Here is a 17,187-nt window from a genome sequence, read left to right as displayed (position 1 = left end):
TTGGAGCTGAAACTAGTGTCAATCAATGTTCGAAAGCTGGTGATAGTAGAGGATTAATATTTTTACTTTTTCCATTTTATATAGTTATGAGCTTTGTAGGTGAATATGAATTCAGGAATTGGTGATATAGAGAATTATGCAATTAATCAGAGCAAAATTTTTATTTATCTCTTATATCACGACCAAATTTACTAAAACCTCATATCTTAACTTGACTATATATTTTCTTTGTAATCGTGCAAAGTGCCGATAAATTAACTAGTTATATATAATTAAAGTGATTTTTGTTTTGTTTTAAATTCTAATCATTGTCGGTGTTTTGAGCCAATATAATGTTTCACCTATTAAATACATTAGGATGAGTTTTCACACATTGAACATTTTTGGTGAGTATAATATAGTTATTTGTTGCCGATAGAAAATATTTTTAGCAACAGAAAAAGAAAAGAAAGTAAATGAGTGGAAGAAAGGAACTTTTATTAGACAAAAAAGCTTAAGCTTAAAATTTGACATCTATCTACATGGATTCCACCAACAATTTCCCTCAAAATTAGAGAATATAAAAATAAAATAAAATAAAAATATTTCTTTAATCCTCTTCATTTTCACCGTTCTCCTCAGCTTGGACTCTGCTACTACCGATAGGATTATGTAAATTAGCAGTAGTGGGTAATACCTTCCTGGACGACGTCGTATCAACAAAGGTAGCTGAGCTCATCTCCATTTGACAAACCCTAACCGCCCCAAACAACTTCTCCGGCAACTCCTCCTCCGTCTGCGACTCCACACAAAACCCCATGTCGATCGTCACCGACGTTACGTACCCTAACGCCAAGTGCAAAATCGCGTTCGCAATCGCCGAGCTTCCGATATCCACGTCGATTTCTAAGTAGTTAGGGCCTTTATGATAGTAGCAATTCAACGCTTTTCCGAGTATACAAGCCGAGTAATTGCCGACCGCAGCTTTCACGATCCACGGTCCTTTCACGATCCGGTTCACTATTTTGAACCGGCTGTTACGGTACGCGTCATCGCCGTTGACGAACCGGTAGAGGAGCGAACCCGGTTCGAGCGGCTCATCGTCGTTTGTGGAGAAGTAGAAGACCGCACTGTGGTGATCACGCCCTGGGACTTGGAGATTCACGGCGAGTATGAAGGTTTTGAGAGACTTGCCTTGGGAGTGACATTTCCTCAGCGCGTGCATTACGCGGTTGTCTTGTCGAGCGAGGACGTGGTCGAGCTTGGAGTTGGATCGGAGCCAATCGACGCCGGCAGGCTGTAGGAGCCACGCGCCGGACGGTACTTTCGCTTTCTTCGTTAAGTAGTTTGCACCTCGCAGGTTGAATAGGTCTCCCGGCGGTGATGCCCACCCGTTTTTTCCGGTGTCCAAATCCACATGCTTCAGTGATCCGCCGGCTATGGATTCTTCCCTCCAGTCACCGACGCCGCCGCCAATGGCGGAGGTAGAGACATGCACGGCAGAGCTCTGCTGGTGGAGATTTTGCTTCTGTTTTTGCTTAGTGGAGCACATTTTCCGGTACCGCTACTGTTGCGTATTGCGATTGGAGTGTAGTAGTAGCAGTAAAACTCCGATGAGAAAGGGCAATTGACTTATTTTGGGTGCATATATTGGAAGGTCGCAGAACACATCTGCCCTTGAGTTTCCAAGAAACTACGATAAAGCCACTTTTTTTATTTTTTAATGGGATTGACAGCTTAGGAAAAGGAAATAGCAAACGTTAAACAGTTGTCTATATATTTTCTTCTTTCAGCAAAACTTTGTTTCTATATTGGAATATATTAATGAGAGGTCCCTCTTCTATATGGCGGCCGGACCAGTGGAAAGCAAACTCTGCATGTCAAGTAAACCGGCCGAGCTAAGAGATGGGACCATTGTCCACCAGTCCGAGTTGATGCAGGCTGACGCTGAATGTGATGGTTCACGGGCCGAGTTATTTTAGAACGGAATATTTGCACAAGTAGCCAGTGGGATTACTTCATGTCGTTTGAATTTTATTCCTGTTTGAGGAAGTTTTGCAAAAATAATGTTAGTATCATTTGCATTTTCCTTATATTGTTAAATTGTTCATCAACTTTAGTTAATGTGCAAAACTTCACTTATTCAAAAATTTGCTACACGTAACAGAAATTTGGTACTATCTTTGTATACGGGTGAAACCGGGGCTAACACATACCCCGATTTCCCAGTGGGTAAGACAAAGCAAGGATATGACTACGTGGGATCGGAATCGAAGCTGGAAACTTCTTGTACCGAGGCCCGAATGGAGTGCTCGCCACCGAGCCTGATAAGACAACGTTCCCCGAATCTAGAACGAGCTCCGAGACCTCGGAAAGCATGGCAACGGTTGCACGAAACTAGCGGAGGGCTGTGATATCCGCATCCCACCGGATATCACGATGTAGATCTCGCCCGATGTCGGTAACGGATCGGTAATTGACGAAAAAAGAGGATTTTTACCTTTTTAGAATTGTACTAGGGATGAAACTCTCCTACTATATAAAGGGAAAGCTTTTTTATTCAGTAGGACACATTGTAACACGAAAACCAAGGCAACAAAAATTTATTTTTCTACTCTCTAGCTATTGAAAAGTTCTTATTTTACTGTTGTTCTTTACACACAATTGGCTTCGAATTGAGGGTCCGGTCGAGGGTAGAATCACTGTCCTACTTTAATCTGAACCCGGCCTTAACACCACAATTGGTTTGATTATTCCTTTGTCTTTAACTCGTTTATCTAACATTCTTGATTATTTGTGTTGAATCTATCCACATATTCTTAAAACCGCGTATAAATTCAATTATTTTCCCTTTTTAAGGGTAAATAGTTTGGCACCCACCGTGGGGCTAAGGATAATAGTGGTGGTTTGATACAAATCTCCATAACACGCTCTATTTTACACTTGTTCTATAAGGTCTCAATTTCAGGTCAGCTTAAAAATGGCAAATTCTCAATCTGCTCACTTGAACGTTGAGGTTGAGTCTGGCCATTATGGCGAAAACAACAATCTGGTGCCTAGCAACGAGGTGCCCCCTGCTGATCCCAACGGAGTCCCAGTGGCAAACCCAGTCGATGCTAAATCACAGGTGGCCATCGACGCCAACCGATCTCGAGAACAGCGTTCGCGGAGGAGCCCGACCAACGGCTCAATGAGCGCCCGAAGGCAAAGGCGACGGGGTTAGCCTACGGTTAATCTTCGAAATGTTGTAGGCTCAACAAGCGGCGATAGCACAAATTAAAGTGGAATCAAGTGAAAAGAAAATTGAGGCAAACGACAAGAAGGTGAAGACATATAATTCCGGGGTCGATCAAATTTCGGGAATACTCCCGATATTGAAAGGACCTGATTCCAAGAAATTTGTCCAAAAGCCTTTCCCTCCAAGCGCGACACCAAAGCTAATCCCGAAGCGATTTCGTATGCCCGATATTCTAAAATATAATGGAACCATGGATCCGAATGAGCATGTGACTTCCTACACATGCGCCATCAAAGGCAACGACTTTAAAGATGATGAAATTGAGTCGGTGCTACTAAAAAAGTTGGGGGAAATTCTGTCAAAGGAAGCAATGATATGGTATTACAACTTACCCCCAAATTCCATTGACTCGTTCTCTATGCTCGCAGATGCTTTTGTGAAGGCTCATATCGGGGCCATCAAGGTCGGAACCAGAAAATCGGACCTTTTCAAGGTTAAGCAAAGAGATAACGAGATGCTCAGGGAGTTTGTGTCAAGGTTTCAAATGGAACAAATGGACTTGCCTCCGGTTGCGGATGATTTGGCCGTTCAAGCATTCACTCAAGGACTTAACCCCCGAAGCTCCTTGGCTTTGCAGCAGCTAAAATAAAATTTGGTAGAGTACCCAGCGGTAACTTGGGCCGACATCCACAACAGGTACCAGTAAAAAATCAAAGTCGAGGACGGCCAACTCGGATCCCCTTCTGGGTCTGTTTATCCCATCAGAACCGACGACAGGTCTAAAAGAGTCATCGATCATGAATCAAGGCCAATCCAAGAATGGTATCAACCATACAGCACAGATCGAAGGAGAAACGGGTCCGGGCGTAACTCTACAAGGAACGAAAAGAGAAGTGATCGAGGGCCCAATAGCCGAGGTCTGATGAGCAAAAATAATTTTGACAGGCCGCTCGGGGAAGGGAAGCACCAAGATTAGCAGAGTATAACTTCAATGTTGATACAGCCAGCATCGTATCGGCCATTGGGGGCATCAAGGAAACCAAGTGGCCTTGATCATTGTAGTCCGACCCTTATCAGAGAGATCCTAACTTGATGTATAAGTATCATGGCACTCATGGCCACAGGACCAAGGACTGCCAATAATTGAGAGGGGAAGTTGCCCGGTTGTTTAATAACGGGCACCTCCGAGAATTTCTGAGTGATCGAGCTAAAAACCACTTCAAGAACAGGGACTCCAACAAACAGACCGAACAAGAAGAACCTCAGCACATCATCAACATGATCGTTGGAGGGGTCGACGTCCCCCAAGGTCCAATAATAAAGCGCTCTAAAGTATCCATCATGAGGGAAAAGCGCACACAGGATTACGTCCCGGAGGGAACCATTTCGATCAGCGACGAGGATGCCAAGGGCATTGTACAACCTCATAATGATGCACTGGTAATATCTGTACTTATCAATAAATCTCGAGTTAAATGTATGTTAATTGATCCAGGCAGCTCGGCCAACATCATCAGATCGGGGGTCGTAGAGCAGTTGGGGTTACAAGACCAAATAGTGTCGGCGGTCCGGGTATTGAACCGATTTAACATGGCATGCAAAACTACTAAAGGAGAAATAACCCTGCCACGGAAGACCACCGGGACGATCCAAGAGAAACAATTCTACGTGATCGAAGGGGACATGAGGTACAACGCCCTATTCGTAAGGCCATCTACGGAGATCAGCCGCAAAGGAAATGTTCGCAGTCGACGAGGTGATCCTGGTGCCCGTGGTCTCGACATCAAAGAACACGGAGCCGACCAGGAAGGGAGAAATTAAATAGCAATCATCGATACCGGTCCTGACCAAACCAGAAGAGCGAGGAGTAGACGAGGAGGATGATTACGGAATTCCTAGATCGTTCATAGCTCCTGATGATTCTAATGCCACTAATTCGATGATCGAGGTGCTGGGGCAAGTCATATTGACCGAACACTTACCCGATCGAAAGGTATACTTGGGCACGAGGTTAACCTTCGAGCTCAGGAAAAAACTCATTGAATTTCTTTTAGCTAACATAAATCATTTCACTTGGTCCAATCTTGACATGACAGGGATCCCGCTGGAGGTAACCACTCATAAGCTGAGTTTAGACCCGAAGTTCCATCCAGTTAAGTAGAAAAGGAGACCGCAGTCTGAGGTCAAACATACATTCATCAAGGATGAGGTATCTAAACTCTTTAAAATAGGGTCCATTTGGGAAGTTAAATACCCGGACTGGTTAGCTAACGCAGTGGTAGTACCTAAAAAGGGAAATAAGCTAAGAATGTGTATGGATTATAAAGATCTAAACAAGGCATGCCCTAAGGATTCTTTTCCTTTGCCTAACATCGATCGGATGATCGATGATAAGTGGGGATATTGACTACTTAGTAGCACCTTTTAGCTTTTGTTTTAGTCCGAAAGTATTAAATTGTGTTCCCGAAACTAATGAAATTGTGCAAATTGCAGGAATGCTGGAAGTTTGGTCTCCCATGATGAAATCCGACTCAAAAAGGAGTGTTCTGAAGCACAAGACAATAAAGGGCACATAAGCAAAGATGTGCGGTCCGTATAAGAAATTTTGCGGCCGCAGAAGAAATTGCGGACCGCAAAATTCCATTTGCGGTCGCAACCCAAGCAGTAGAACCCAACAGGCTTTTCAGCAATGTACGGACCGCACATGAATTGTGCGGCCGCAAAACTGGGCTTTCACTAACCAAGATTTAAAGTTAAGAGAATATGCAAGAAGACCAAGTCATGAAGCCTTTGTGAAGTGCGGACCGCACAAGAAATGTGTGGCCGCAGAAGTTGCCTTGCAGCCGCAGTCCAGAAATGTGCGGCCGCAGAATCCTCCTTCCTGCCAAATGAAGAAATCTGCGAACCGCACATAGAATTATGCGATCGCAGAACCTCCCGAGGGGCATTTTTGTCCGTAATTTTTGGCCCTGTATAAATAGACAAGTTTTACATAATTAGGTCAAGTTTGAACATTAAAAGTTGCTCTAGCCGTTTCTTTTTACTACTTTAGGAAGTTTTACACTATTTTGGTGTTTAAACATTAGATTTCATCATTTTAATATTTCATTATGGGTTTAATTAGCTTTTCTTCTTTATTTTCTTCTAATCCCATTATGAGTAGCTAGATTTTACTAGGGTTGTGACCCAACCCTAGTGTGTAAACCTTATGGGTGATTAATTTTATGCTTGTTTATGATTAGGTGCTGATTATTTAGCTTAATTCATGCTTCAATTTTAGAATTAATGATTGCAAACATTGATTCATACCTATTTGACTTAGTATTTACTTGAGAAAGAGAAACCTAGTCTAGGATAACATGGCTAACAAGGAATTAGGTTAATTGAGAGATTGATAATCCTAATTAAAGGGTTCAAACTAGAGATAGTAAGAACCCGACTTGCGCTCATATCAACTATTTTATTTGATAACCATTTGGACTTGAGAAAGCCAAATTGGGCAAAATCACTCTTTGACCGAGAGGTATTGAGTGGGTAACGTAGAGTTGAGAGCTATAATACACCCCAATCAACAAAATAAGTATTAACGTACGTATCCCATTAGGCAAATACCTAGGTTTATGGTCATAGCCCTAGGACTTTAAACTATTTGGAAAAATATCAAAAACATTCATCTCTAGTTTATTTACCTTAGCTTGCAATCATTAGAGTTATAGTAGAAGTAGAAATCAAAACTCTATTGTGGAAGTGCAATTTAGGTAGTCCATTCACTTGCTGCAAATATATACTCCTAACACTTATAACTCCTAGTGGATTTGACCCCGACTCATAGTTGGGTAAATATTATTGAATACTACCGTATCATATCTCTTATTGAGGTATGTTGTGAACGTCATCAATCGACGCGACGGCCGGGCACGATATACTCAGTTTTCTCGATGCCTATTCTGAGTACAACCAAATTCGAATGGGCCCGGGCGATCAAGAAAAGACTTCCTTTATCACTAAATTCGACACCTATTTTTAAAACGTAATGTCATTTGGATTAAAGAACGCCGGTGCCACCTATCAATGCCTAGTAAATCAGATGTTCGAAGAACGGATAGGAAAATCAATGGAAATTTATACTGACGATATGTTAGTCAAGTCTGTGCGAGCAGAGGACCATTTGAAACATTTGTAGGAAATATTTGACATATTGAAGAAATACAATATGAAGCTGAACCCAGAAAAATGCGCATTCGGGGTCAAATCCGGAAAATTCCTCGGAATCATGGTATCCAACCGAGGGTTCGAGATCAATCTCGACAAAATCAAAGCTATAGAAGACATCACCGTGGTGAAAAACGTCAAGGTCGTTCAGAGGCTGGCCCGGCGTATAGCCGCCCTGGGCCGGTTTATATCGAGGTACTCGGACAAAAGCCATCGGTTCTTCTCACTATTAAAGAAGAAGAATAACTTTTTCTGGACCTCGAAATGCCAACAAGCTTTGGAAGAACTCAAATGGTATATTTCGAGTCCGCCCCTGCTCCACACTCCGAAGGCGGATGAACAGTTGTACCTTTACTTGGCGGTTTTCGAGGTGGCGGTAAGTGGAGTCTTAGTCCAGGAAGAGGAAGGTACGCAATTTTCTATTTACTATATCAATAGAACTCTAGGCGAGGCCGAAACAAGGTAGTCTCACCTAGAAAGATTGGTGCTCGCTTTGCTAAGCGCCTCCAGAAAATTAAAACTCTACTTTCAATGCCACCTCATATGTGTCATAACCTCTTAACCACTGAGGAACATCATGCATAAACCCGAGCTCTCAGGTCGGTTGTCTAAATGGGCCGTCGAAATCAACGGGTACGATATCGAGTATTGACCCCGAACCACCATAAGTTTCAATTTTGGCGGACTTTGTGGCTGACTTTACACCGGCCTTAGTGCCCAAAGTTGAAAAAGAATTATTTCTAACCTCGGGGACTGTATCGGGAATTTGGACCCTTTTTACAGATGGTGCCTCGAATGCAAAGGGGTCCGGGCTCGGCATCGTGCAAAAACCACCTACGGAAAATATAGTTAGACAGTCTATTGGAACTGTGAAATTGACTAACAATGAGGCCGAATATGAGGCCATGATTGCAGGTCTCGAATTGGCTAAATGCCTTGGGGCCAAGGTGATCGAAGCTAAGTGCGATTCCCTCCTCATGGTAAATCAAGTCAATGGGACGTTCGAAGTAAAGAGGAACGAATGCGAAGGTATTTAGACAAATTACAGGTAACGCTGCATCAATTCAAGGAATGGACCCTACAGCACATGCCCCAAGATCAGAACAGCGAGGCCGATGCTCTAGCTAACTTGGGGTCATCGGTTGATGATGATGAATTCAGTTCGGGAATAGTAGTACAACTCATGAAGTCGGTGATAGAAGAAGGCCACGCCAAAGTAAACTTAATGAGTTTAACCTGGGATTGGAGGAACAAGTATATAGACTACTTGAAGACTGGAAATTGCCCTCGGATCCCAAAGAATCGAGAGCCCTACGTACCAAGGCTGCCAGATTTAGCTTGGTCAAAGGGACATTGTTCAGGAGAACGTTCGACGGCCCGTTAGCCAGATGCTTGGCGTCGGGATATACCGAGTACACCGTGAGAGAAGTTCATAAATGAACTTGGGGAATCATTCAAGGGAAAAATCTTTGGTCCGAAAATTAATCAGGGCCGACTACTATTGGAACAAAATGGGTACGAAAATGTGACGACTGCCAGAGACACGCACCGATGATCCATTAATCGGGAGAGCTACTCCACTCGGTCCTGTCCCCGTGGCTGTTTATGAAGTGGGGAATGGACATCGTCATTCCCCTACCATGGGCACCCGATAAAGCTCAATTCATACTATTTATGAACTGAATATTTTTCCAAATGGGTCGAGGCATAAGCATTCGAAAAGGTCCTAGAGAAAGAAGTCACTGACTTTATTTGGGACCACATAATATGTCAATTTAGGATACCGGCCGAGGTCGTTTGCGATAATGGGAAATAATTCATCGAGAGTAAGGTAAATAAAATTTTCGAAGATCATAAGATTAAGAAGATACTATCAACACCTTACTACCCTAGTGGGAACGGACATGCAGAATCAACAAACAAGACCATACTTCAAAACCTAAAAAAGAGGTTAACCAATGCCAAAGTGAAAGTCCTGTGGGCATATCGTACGACCTCGAAGTCTAGTACCGGGGCCACTCCATTTTCGTTAGTCTACGGGGCCGAAGCCTTAATACCAGTCAAAATGGGAGAACCGGGCCTCAGGTTCCAATATGCGACAGCAGAATCAAACGACGAGGCCATGATCATGAGCCTAGAACTATTGGATGAAAGGCGGGAGGCCGCCCTAGTCCATTTGGCTGCCTAGAAACAGCGAATAGAAAGATACTACAACCGAAGTGTCAGCCTCCTACACTTCAAGATAGAGGACTTGGTGTTGAGGAAAGTAACATTACACACCCGGAACCCAAATGAGGGGAAGTTGGGCCGAATTAGGAAGGACCATATCGAGTCGTCGGAATTACCAGCAAAGGCTCATACAAACTCGAAGCAGGAAACGGTGTGCAACTACCAAACAACTAGTATGTGACACACTTAAAGCGGTACTACTGCTACGGTACGAATCAACTATTCTTTGATCATGTTATGAATCGAACTAACATTTGCAGGCAACGACCAAGGATGGATGTGGCTATTATGTCTGAAAGCATGCGTTGCACTTCTTTTCCCTTGAACCAGCTTTGTCCCAAAAATGGATTTTTTGGCAAGGTTTTTAACGAGGCAACAGTAAAACGTGCTAACTTAGATTCGAAGACCGGTCTCAAACCGGAGTCAATGATAGTTTACTTCATATCAACAATATCCGATCCCTCTCAAGATCGACCTCGAATACTAAGGGCCATTACCCTTAGATTAAAGTTTTTAGCAAGGAAAAAAGAAAAATCTTGTATGTTTGAAGCTAAGGCTTGGTGGCTAGGATTCGTTGTAAGGGCCAAACGGCCGTATGAACCGTATTCACATAGTCCACACTAGCATAATAAACATTTTATGCGCTTTCGATCATGTACTTTACACACTGAGAAATGAAAGAAAGTCTCGCCTTGCTATTACACATTTTCTCGCTTCTTCAATTCCGGATCATCACAACCCACAGGCAACCCCTACTCCTGGACTATCGAGCCCATAAGATGCCCTTACTCGGGGACTATCGAGACTAAGGGTTGCCCCTACTCGGGGACTGTTTCTCAAAGAAAGTTCGGACAACTCGGGTTACAAAATCCCGGAGGCACCAAACCTATTAGGCGGTGCCCAAATACAAAAGGCTACGACCACCCCAAAAGTGGCTCGGAGACGTCCGAAGCTTGTAATCAGAAAGTAAGGCCTTTATAAAAACTCGAAACCTGCTATAAGGTTACCCTCAGCAAAAACATCGTCTAAAATCACTTAAGCATCTCCGAAAAATGAACGCCTCGTAACTATATTTGATTCTATGCTAAGGCATCAAAACATTACATGAATAGAAATTATAAAAAGATGCTAGAAAATTAAATACATGATATAGCCAGAAAGGAAAAATTTCATAAATATTCCAAAGTATATTTACAATGGCCCAATAAAAACGGCATCAAAATAAACAAAACAAGAAAAATATATACATGAGATAAAAACTAAGAAAGTACTAAGGTATCTACGTCGGGTCTTCACCGGGGCCCAACTCGTTGCTAGAACTGTTGGAGCCCTCGAATCCCTCGGAGCCCTTGAAACCTGCGGAGCCTTCGGCACCTTCAGGATCGTAGAGCTCATTTGCCTCAGCCTCGGCCTCGAGCCTTTTTGCTTCCTCGATCTCAGCTGATAGATCAAAACCTCGGGCATGGTTTCTTCAAGGGTCTATCTCCAGGATAGTCGCTTCACATATTCAACCTTTGTCCTTTAGGCGGGTCTCGACTGCCTCCATATCGACCTTGTATTGGGCCACCATTTCTTTGGCGTCGGCGGAGGTTGTGACCAATTTGGAATTCATTGTCTCATATTCTCTACCGAGGGCATCTCACTCTGCGACAACAGAGCTCAATTGTACTCGGAGATCATCATTCAGTTGAAACCATTTGTCAGCTTTTTCCTTCGCCACCCGGAGTTGGTTCTCAACCGATGCCATCTCCACCTTTGTGGTTTCCTTCTCCAAAGCCAGCAAGGGCCATTCTGCCTTTCCACCCTTCGGCCATGGCCGGACCTTCGTTCATCTCGGCTCGAAGCTGGTCGATCAGGTCGATCTTCTGTTCAACCTGTGAGGTTGTGTTGTTAGTCACCACGACTAACTACTAGTTTTTAGCTTCAAATATCTTTATCATTTCAACCAGGTCGGCATGTTCCCGCTTTAGGGTCAAAGCTTCCTTCTGAGCCCTGTCCAGCTCGGCCTGGAGGTCTTTGACGGCTCCTTCCTATTGCTCATTGAGAAGCATGTACATGTCCTTCTTTTGGACCTGCTCCTTGAGTTCAAACTCGAGCTGATGATTTCTAAACGGTGCCGAAGGAAGCTCTTATAGTGAAGCACCGAGGCCTACAAAAGAGGAAAATAGTAAGAGATATCAAAACTTAAGTGGAATTCACGAGGGAGTGTAAAAGTTTCGATGTCTTACCCGGTTCAGTGCATGTTGCGCCTCATTGAAAAGACTTGACGCGCCCACCTCGTTCATCTTTGCCTAGTCCCCCTCGATCACCAGGCATCAGAGGTAGCTGGCTATGCCCACTGGAGCGGATAGAACCCGAGCATCCTCCAGGACTATAAGAATGATTGTTGTCTTGCGGTCGGGGTCCACGCTCGATGCGGGAAACTGCTTTACAAGTTTTGGGCTCGAGCTCGGCCCGCCAGCTCCGGAGGGAACGTCCTTCTTTAGGATCTCCATGTCGCCCATCACAGAAAACGCTTTCAATATGGACATGTCCATATCGTCGAAGGAGTGGAGAGGGTCCTCTGCACCATGAACTCCTTCGCTTGACTTTTCCTTGCCCGCTTGGGCTTCTTCAAGAATGGACCCGGTATAAGAGGGTGTCTCAATGATATCAATTACACCAGTCGCCTCCTTCAATACAGGAACGGTTTCTTGGGAGGTCACAACATTTGCCTCCACTTCGGCCTCGCAAATCGGAAGAGGATCGGCCTCGTGGCCCCTTTCCTCAGTCGTCGCATGCTTCCCGGCAAGGGTCGATCCATAGGTAACAAAGATGTCGTGTTCTTCGGACTCATCCCTAAGCTGGAGTAGAAAGTCAGGGTTCGGTACCCTGGACCTAGTATTCTTCTTGGGCTTACGAGCCCGGGAAGCTGCCCTTTTTTTGTCTTCGCCTCAAGATCCGGGGAGCCCGAGGACTTTCTTTTCCTCTTCTTCTCCCCCGGCTGTTCCGTAACAGAGGGATCAATGAATAAGGACACATCCTCGTCCCCTTCCTGCAGCCTATGTTCAGTGGTCTTAGGAAAACCTTCGAATGAAAGGGAAAAAAGTCAACATTATGTAAGTTTGGGGTGTAATAATAACTATTTAGGGGAGATCCTTACCATGAGAATGGGCCTCCCATCTGCCCTTCGAAAGTTTGTGCCACGCACGCTCGAAGTATGACATCTGCTTGCAGATTCCTTCAATCCACTCCTTGAGTTGGGGGACCGCATTGGAAACTTGGGCAATAACTGTACGACCATAAATACGGGTGATGATAAAAGAAATAAAGAAAAATTGATATTTAAGGAAAGACTACACTTACGAGATGCATTCCACTTCTCGAGGAATGGAAGGAACTCGGGATGGATCAGATCTTCAGGTTTTACCCGAACAAAATGCCCATGCCATCCTCGATCTCGATCATCATTGATGCTCGAAAAAGAAGCCTTGCTGGCATGGCGAACAAGCTTGATTAGTCTCCCTCAGAAAATTTGAGGACTGTACAGACGGAGTAGGTGGTCAAGGGTAAACCGAGGAGATTCAGTGTTGTTCACAACATGGGGTAGGAGGATCACGATCCTCCAAAGGGTCGAGTGGATTTGCCCGAGGCACACCTCGTACCTCTTACAAAAGGCTAGAACTACTGGGTGTACCGGGCCCAGCATGAAGGGGTAAGTGTAAATACTTAAATACCCCTCCATATGGGTAGTAATATCGTCCTTAGGCCTAGGGACAACCACATCCTTGCCTTCCCATTTACAGTCCTCTTGGACTATGGGAAGGGTATCTTCAGTAATGGAGCATATGTATCTACATGCTCCTTCACCCAGTCTTGTTATGCGGAGGCCTTCTCGACCTTGAGGTCATCCCCGATTGAACAACCCCCGAGTATAAAGATTTTCATGGGGGGATCTAGGGCCGCCTCGGGAGCATCCACCTCGGCATCTATGGCCGAGTGGGAAGATGAAGAGGCAGCTTGCTGAGAATATGATTTGCAAGTTTAGCCATTGTAATCTGGGAAGATATGAAGATTTGGAGAAAAAGTATGAAGATTTGAAGGAAAAGTATGAAGGTTTGAAGAAAAGGGTTTGAAGGTTTGAAGGTGGGATGAAGATCTGGGTTAGAAATGTAAGAACAAATATGAAGATTTGAAGATCAGAGATGAAGATATAAAGGTTTGGAAGAAGTTGAAAGCCGCTAGAAAATTCGAAGGTAAAAGTTAGGATCGGAAAGCGAAAAAAGTACAAAAGGTCGAAGCTTTTATAAGGAAAAATGTAATCAATACGCGACGTTTCACATTCGAAGGCAACCAGTGGGGGATCGACACGTGTCCAAAGTCAGAACGAAGTGACTGATGGGACGTTTCAACTTATTCGTCATCTCAATTGTAACGTACGAAGAAAGGAACCGGGGTTCATCTATCATTTCCCATCGCTTCAGCAAACCTACTCTCTGAGAAACGAGAGGACTATCTGTATACAGGTGAAACCGGGGTTAACGCATACTCCGATTTTCCTGGTGGGTCAGACGAAGCAAGGATATGACTACATGGGATCGAAATCGAAGTTGGGAACTTTTGTACTGAGACCCGAATGGAGTGCTCATCACCAGGCCTGATAAGACAACGTTCCCCGAACCTAGAACGAGCTCCGAGACCTCGGAAAGCATGGCAACGGTTGCATGCAACTAACGGAGGTTCGTGATATCCTCATCCCACCCGATATCACAGCGTAGATCTCGCCCGATGTCGGTAGCGAATCGGTGATTGACAAGAAAGGAGGATCTTTACCTTTTTTAGAATTGTACTAGCAATGAAACTCTCTTACTATATAAAGGGAAAGCTTTTTTATTCAATAGGACACATTGTAACACGAAAATCAAGGCAACACATTTATTTTTCCGCTCTCTTGCTATTGAGAAGTTCTTATTTTACTGTTGTTCTTTACACGGAATTGGTTTCGAATTGAGGATCCAGTCGAGGGCAGAATTACTGTCCAGCTTTAATTCGAGCTCGGCCTTAACGCCATAATTAGTTTGATTATTCCTTTGTCTTTAACTCGTTTATCTAACATTCTTCATTATTTGTGTTGAATCTATCCATATATCCTTAAAACCGCGCATAAATTCAATTGTTATCCATTTTAAGGGTAAACAATCTTCATTCTAATTCTCTTGTTAAATTGTTCACAAGTTTTGCCATCCAACAAAATTTGCTTTTTTATTCAAATGTTCACAAATTTTGCCCTACTAGCAAGATTTGATATTTTTGTCATTCTACCTATCTTGTTAATTATTTACAAGTTTTTGACGAACGGGCTAAACATGCGTTTGTTGTTCAATTATTCACAAGTTTTGTTGAACGAATAAGACTTGGTATTATATTCACTCTATTTATCTTATAAAATTTTCACAAGTTAACTTTTTTAAATTACTACTCCCTTTGAGTCAAACTTCTTAGTTTTGATCATGTATTCGAACATAAAATCTTTAAATATTTTGAAATAAAATTTACCTATTTAAATTTTGAAACTGCGTAAATTAACAATCTAAAATATTTAAAATTATATATAAAAAATATAATTAAAAAACTCATTTAATTCTTGAAAATTCGAACGATATCACAGATACGGGAAATTAATTTGTGCGATCTTAAATTTGTGAAAAAGAAAAATAATTCTTCTCGATCCTTCAAGTCAATAAACGGTGTTTGATCAAATAATAACAAATTTATACGAGCTCTAATAATTTCTCTCTTGTTCTATTCCAGTCACAACCAATAACACACATGATCCTATATATTTCTCAAAAGAAATATTAAAATTTTAAATTTTCCATGAATGTTTATAAAAGTACTCAACTTAGTTTTTTATTAGAGCTCCAAGATTGAAATCAAGTTGTTGTCTAACAAAAATTAAAACATTTATTTAATTCATAAGGATTGGAATACGAAATAGCCTCAGATCAGCTCGAAAAGACGTGTTATTCAGCCAAAAAAAGAAAAAGAAACTTTTGGATATTATTAATGGCACTACGGGTTTTGGCACTAATTTTTCAATTCGTCATTAATATTTCGGCCTTTCATATGAACAAAGGATACAGTCGTAATTTGATGTAACGCACGGAAAGTAAAAGAGAATCCTTGTGACGTAGTTTGAAACTCTTGATGAGTACTCGTTGTTTGACTTCTTCTTTTTCACTTTGTTTATTATAATTTTGATTTGGCATATTTAATAAAAAAAAGGATGACTTATAAAATATTATGATATTATAATATATCATAATATTTGTGTGATCGTAAAACTTTTATTTTATTTTAAACAAGATATAATATTTGTATAGCTATATAAGTTTCTCAATAAGAAAATATAGGAATATGTCAATCATTTTGGATTAAACTAATAAAGAAATGATGCTAAACTAAGAGGAACGGAAGGAGTAATTAACAAGATATATTGTTGATCGATAATGATTTATTATTTCTTTTTTTAGTTTTATGTTAAAATTATCAGGAAATTTTTATTTTTTACACATACGAGATTTGAAAATAAAATATAATAACATTTGCAGGAACTTTTTCTACAACTTAAATTATAAAAAGTTACACTCTCCATCCAAATATGTGGCAGTGACTCGATACGAAATTTAAGAAAGAAATAAAAAAATTTAAAGCTATGGTCTAAAAAAATTATAGATATTTGTGTGGTTGTAACTCAATTCATTAAGAGTAAAGTAGGAATTCTAAAGATAAATTATTTCTAAATAATAGAAAGAAAAGTAATATTCTTTTTAGCAATGACTAAAAAGGAAACATCGCTACGTAAATTGGAACGGTAAAATTGTATGGGTCAAAATCTGTCCTAAAATATTTAAGATAAGATAACACTAAAGAAAGAATTATCGAGTTATCGTTAGTCGAGGTGGACCAGGATGCAACAAGACTCATAGCCGAAGAGTCGACGAGAGCCGTGGTCGAGATGTCAATAATGGTCTAGGTCGAACATCGTTGATGAAGCTGTAACGACTAGTTTTCGAAATAGGATATTAAAGAAAATATTCTAGTAGATATTCTCTGCCTTTGTACTATTAGGATTTACTAGGAATATGTCTCATATTAATAGAAAAAGAGACAATGATATGAGGCATGTGATATTCATTTGTAAGAACACATTTTGACAAAAAGATTCTCTCTCTCTTACTAAGATACAAACGTCACCTTGTCACTAAGATTCTTGTCGATATTATTCCATACTTTTCCATCAGATCCGAGAATAATTCGAATACTCAAGGATTTGTCTGTCACTCATCATTGTTAGGAGAAACAACCATCTAGTTCCTCCTTTATTGGGTAAATCATTCCTTCTATTTACTTAAGTGCCATTTATTGTTATTCATTGCTATTAAATACTACATTATTACTCATATTTTTTAGAATAGTTATTTCATATTGTTATCACAATTCGTCCAGATCTATCTGACGTTTATCACACTCTCGAAAGCTACATCTAG

At 41.7% G+C, this 17,187-nt stretch overlaps 1 protein-coding gene across 1 annotated transcript; it reads right to left on the bottom strand.

The window, feature by feature from the left end:
- Positions 1-456: 456 nt before the first annotated feature.
- Positions 457-1,704, bottom strand: LOC104091719 (protein ENHANCED DISEASE RESISTANCE 2-like). Its single transcript, XM_009597124.3, has one exon. It carries the CDS (start codon positions 1,529-1,531, stop codon positions 590-592), a length of 942 nt encoding a protein of 313 aa, XP_009595419.1. The 5' UTR covers positions 1,532-1,704; the 3' UTR covers positions 457-589.
- Between the last annotated feature and the right edge of the window lie 15,483 nt (positions 1,705-17,187).

The sequence above is a fragment of the Nicotiana tomentosiformis genome, chromosome 8 (genome assembly GCF_000390325.3).
Source record: "Nicotiana tomentosiformis chromosome 8, ASM39032v3, whole genome shotgun sequence".
Classification (NCBI taxonomy): Eukaryota; Viridiplantae; Streptophyta; class Magnoliopsida; order Solanales; family Solanaceae; genus Nicotiana; species Nicotiana tomentosiformis.
This window is presented reverse-complemented; position numbering and strand designations above follow the sequence as displayed.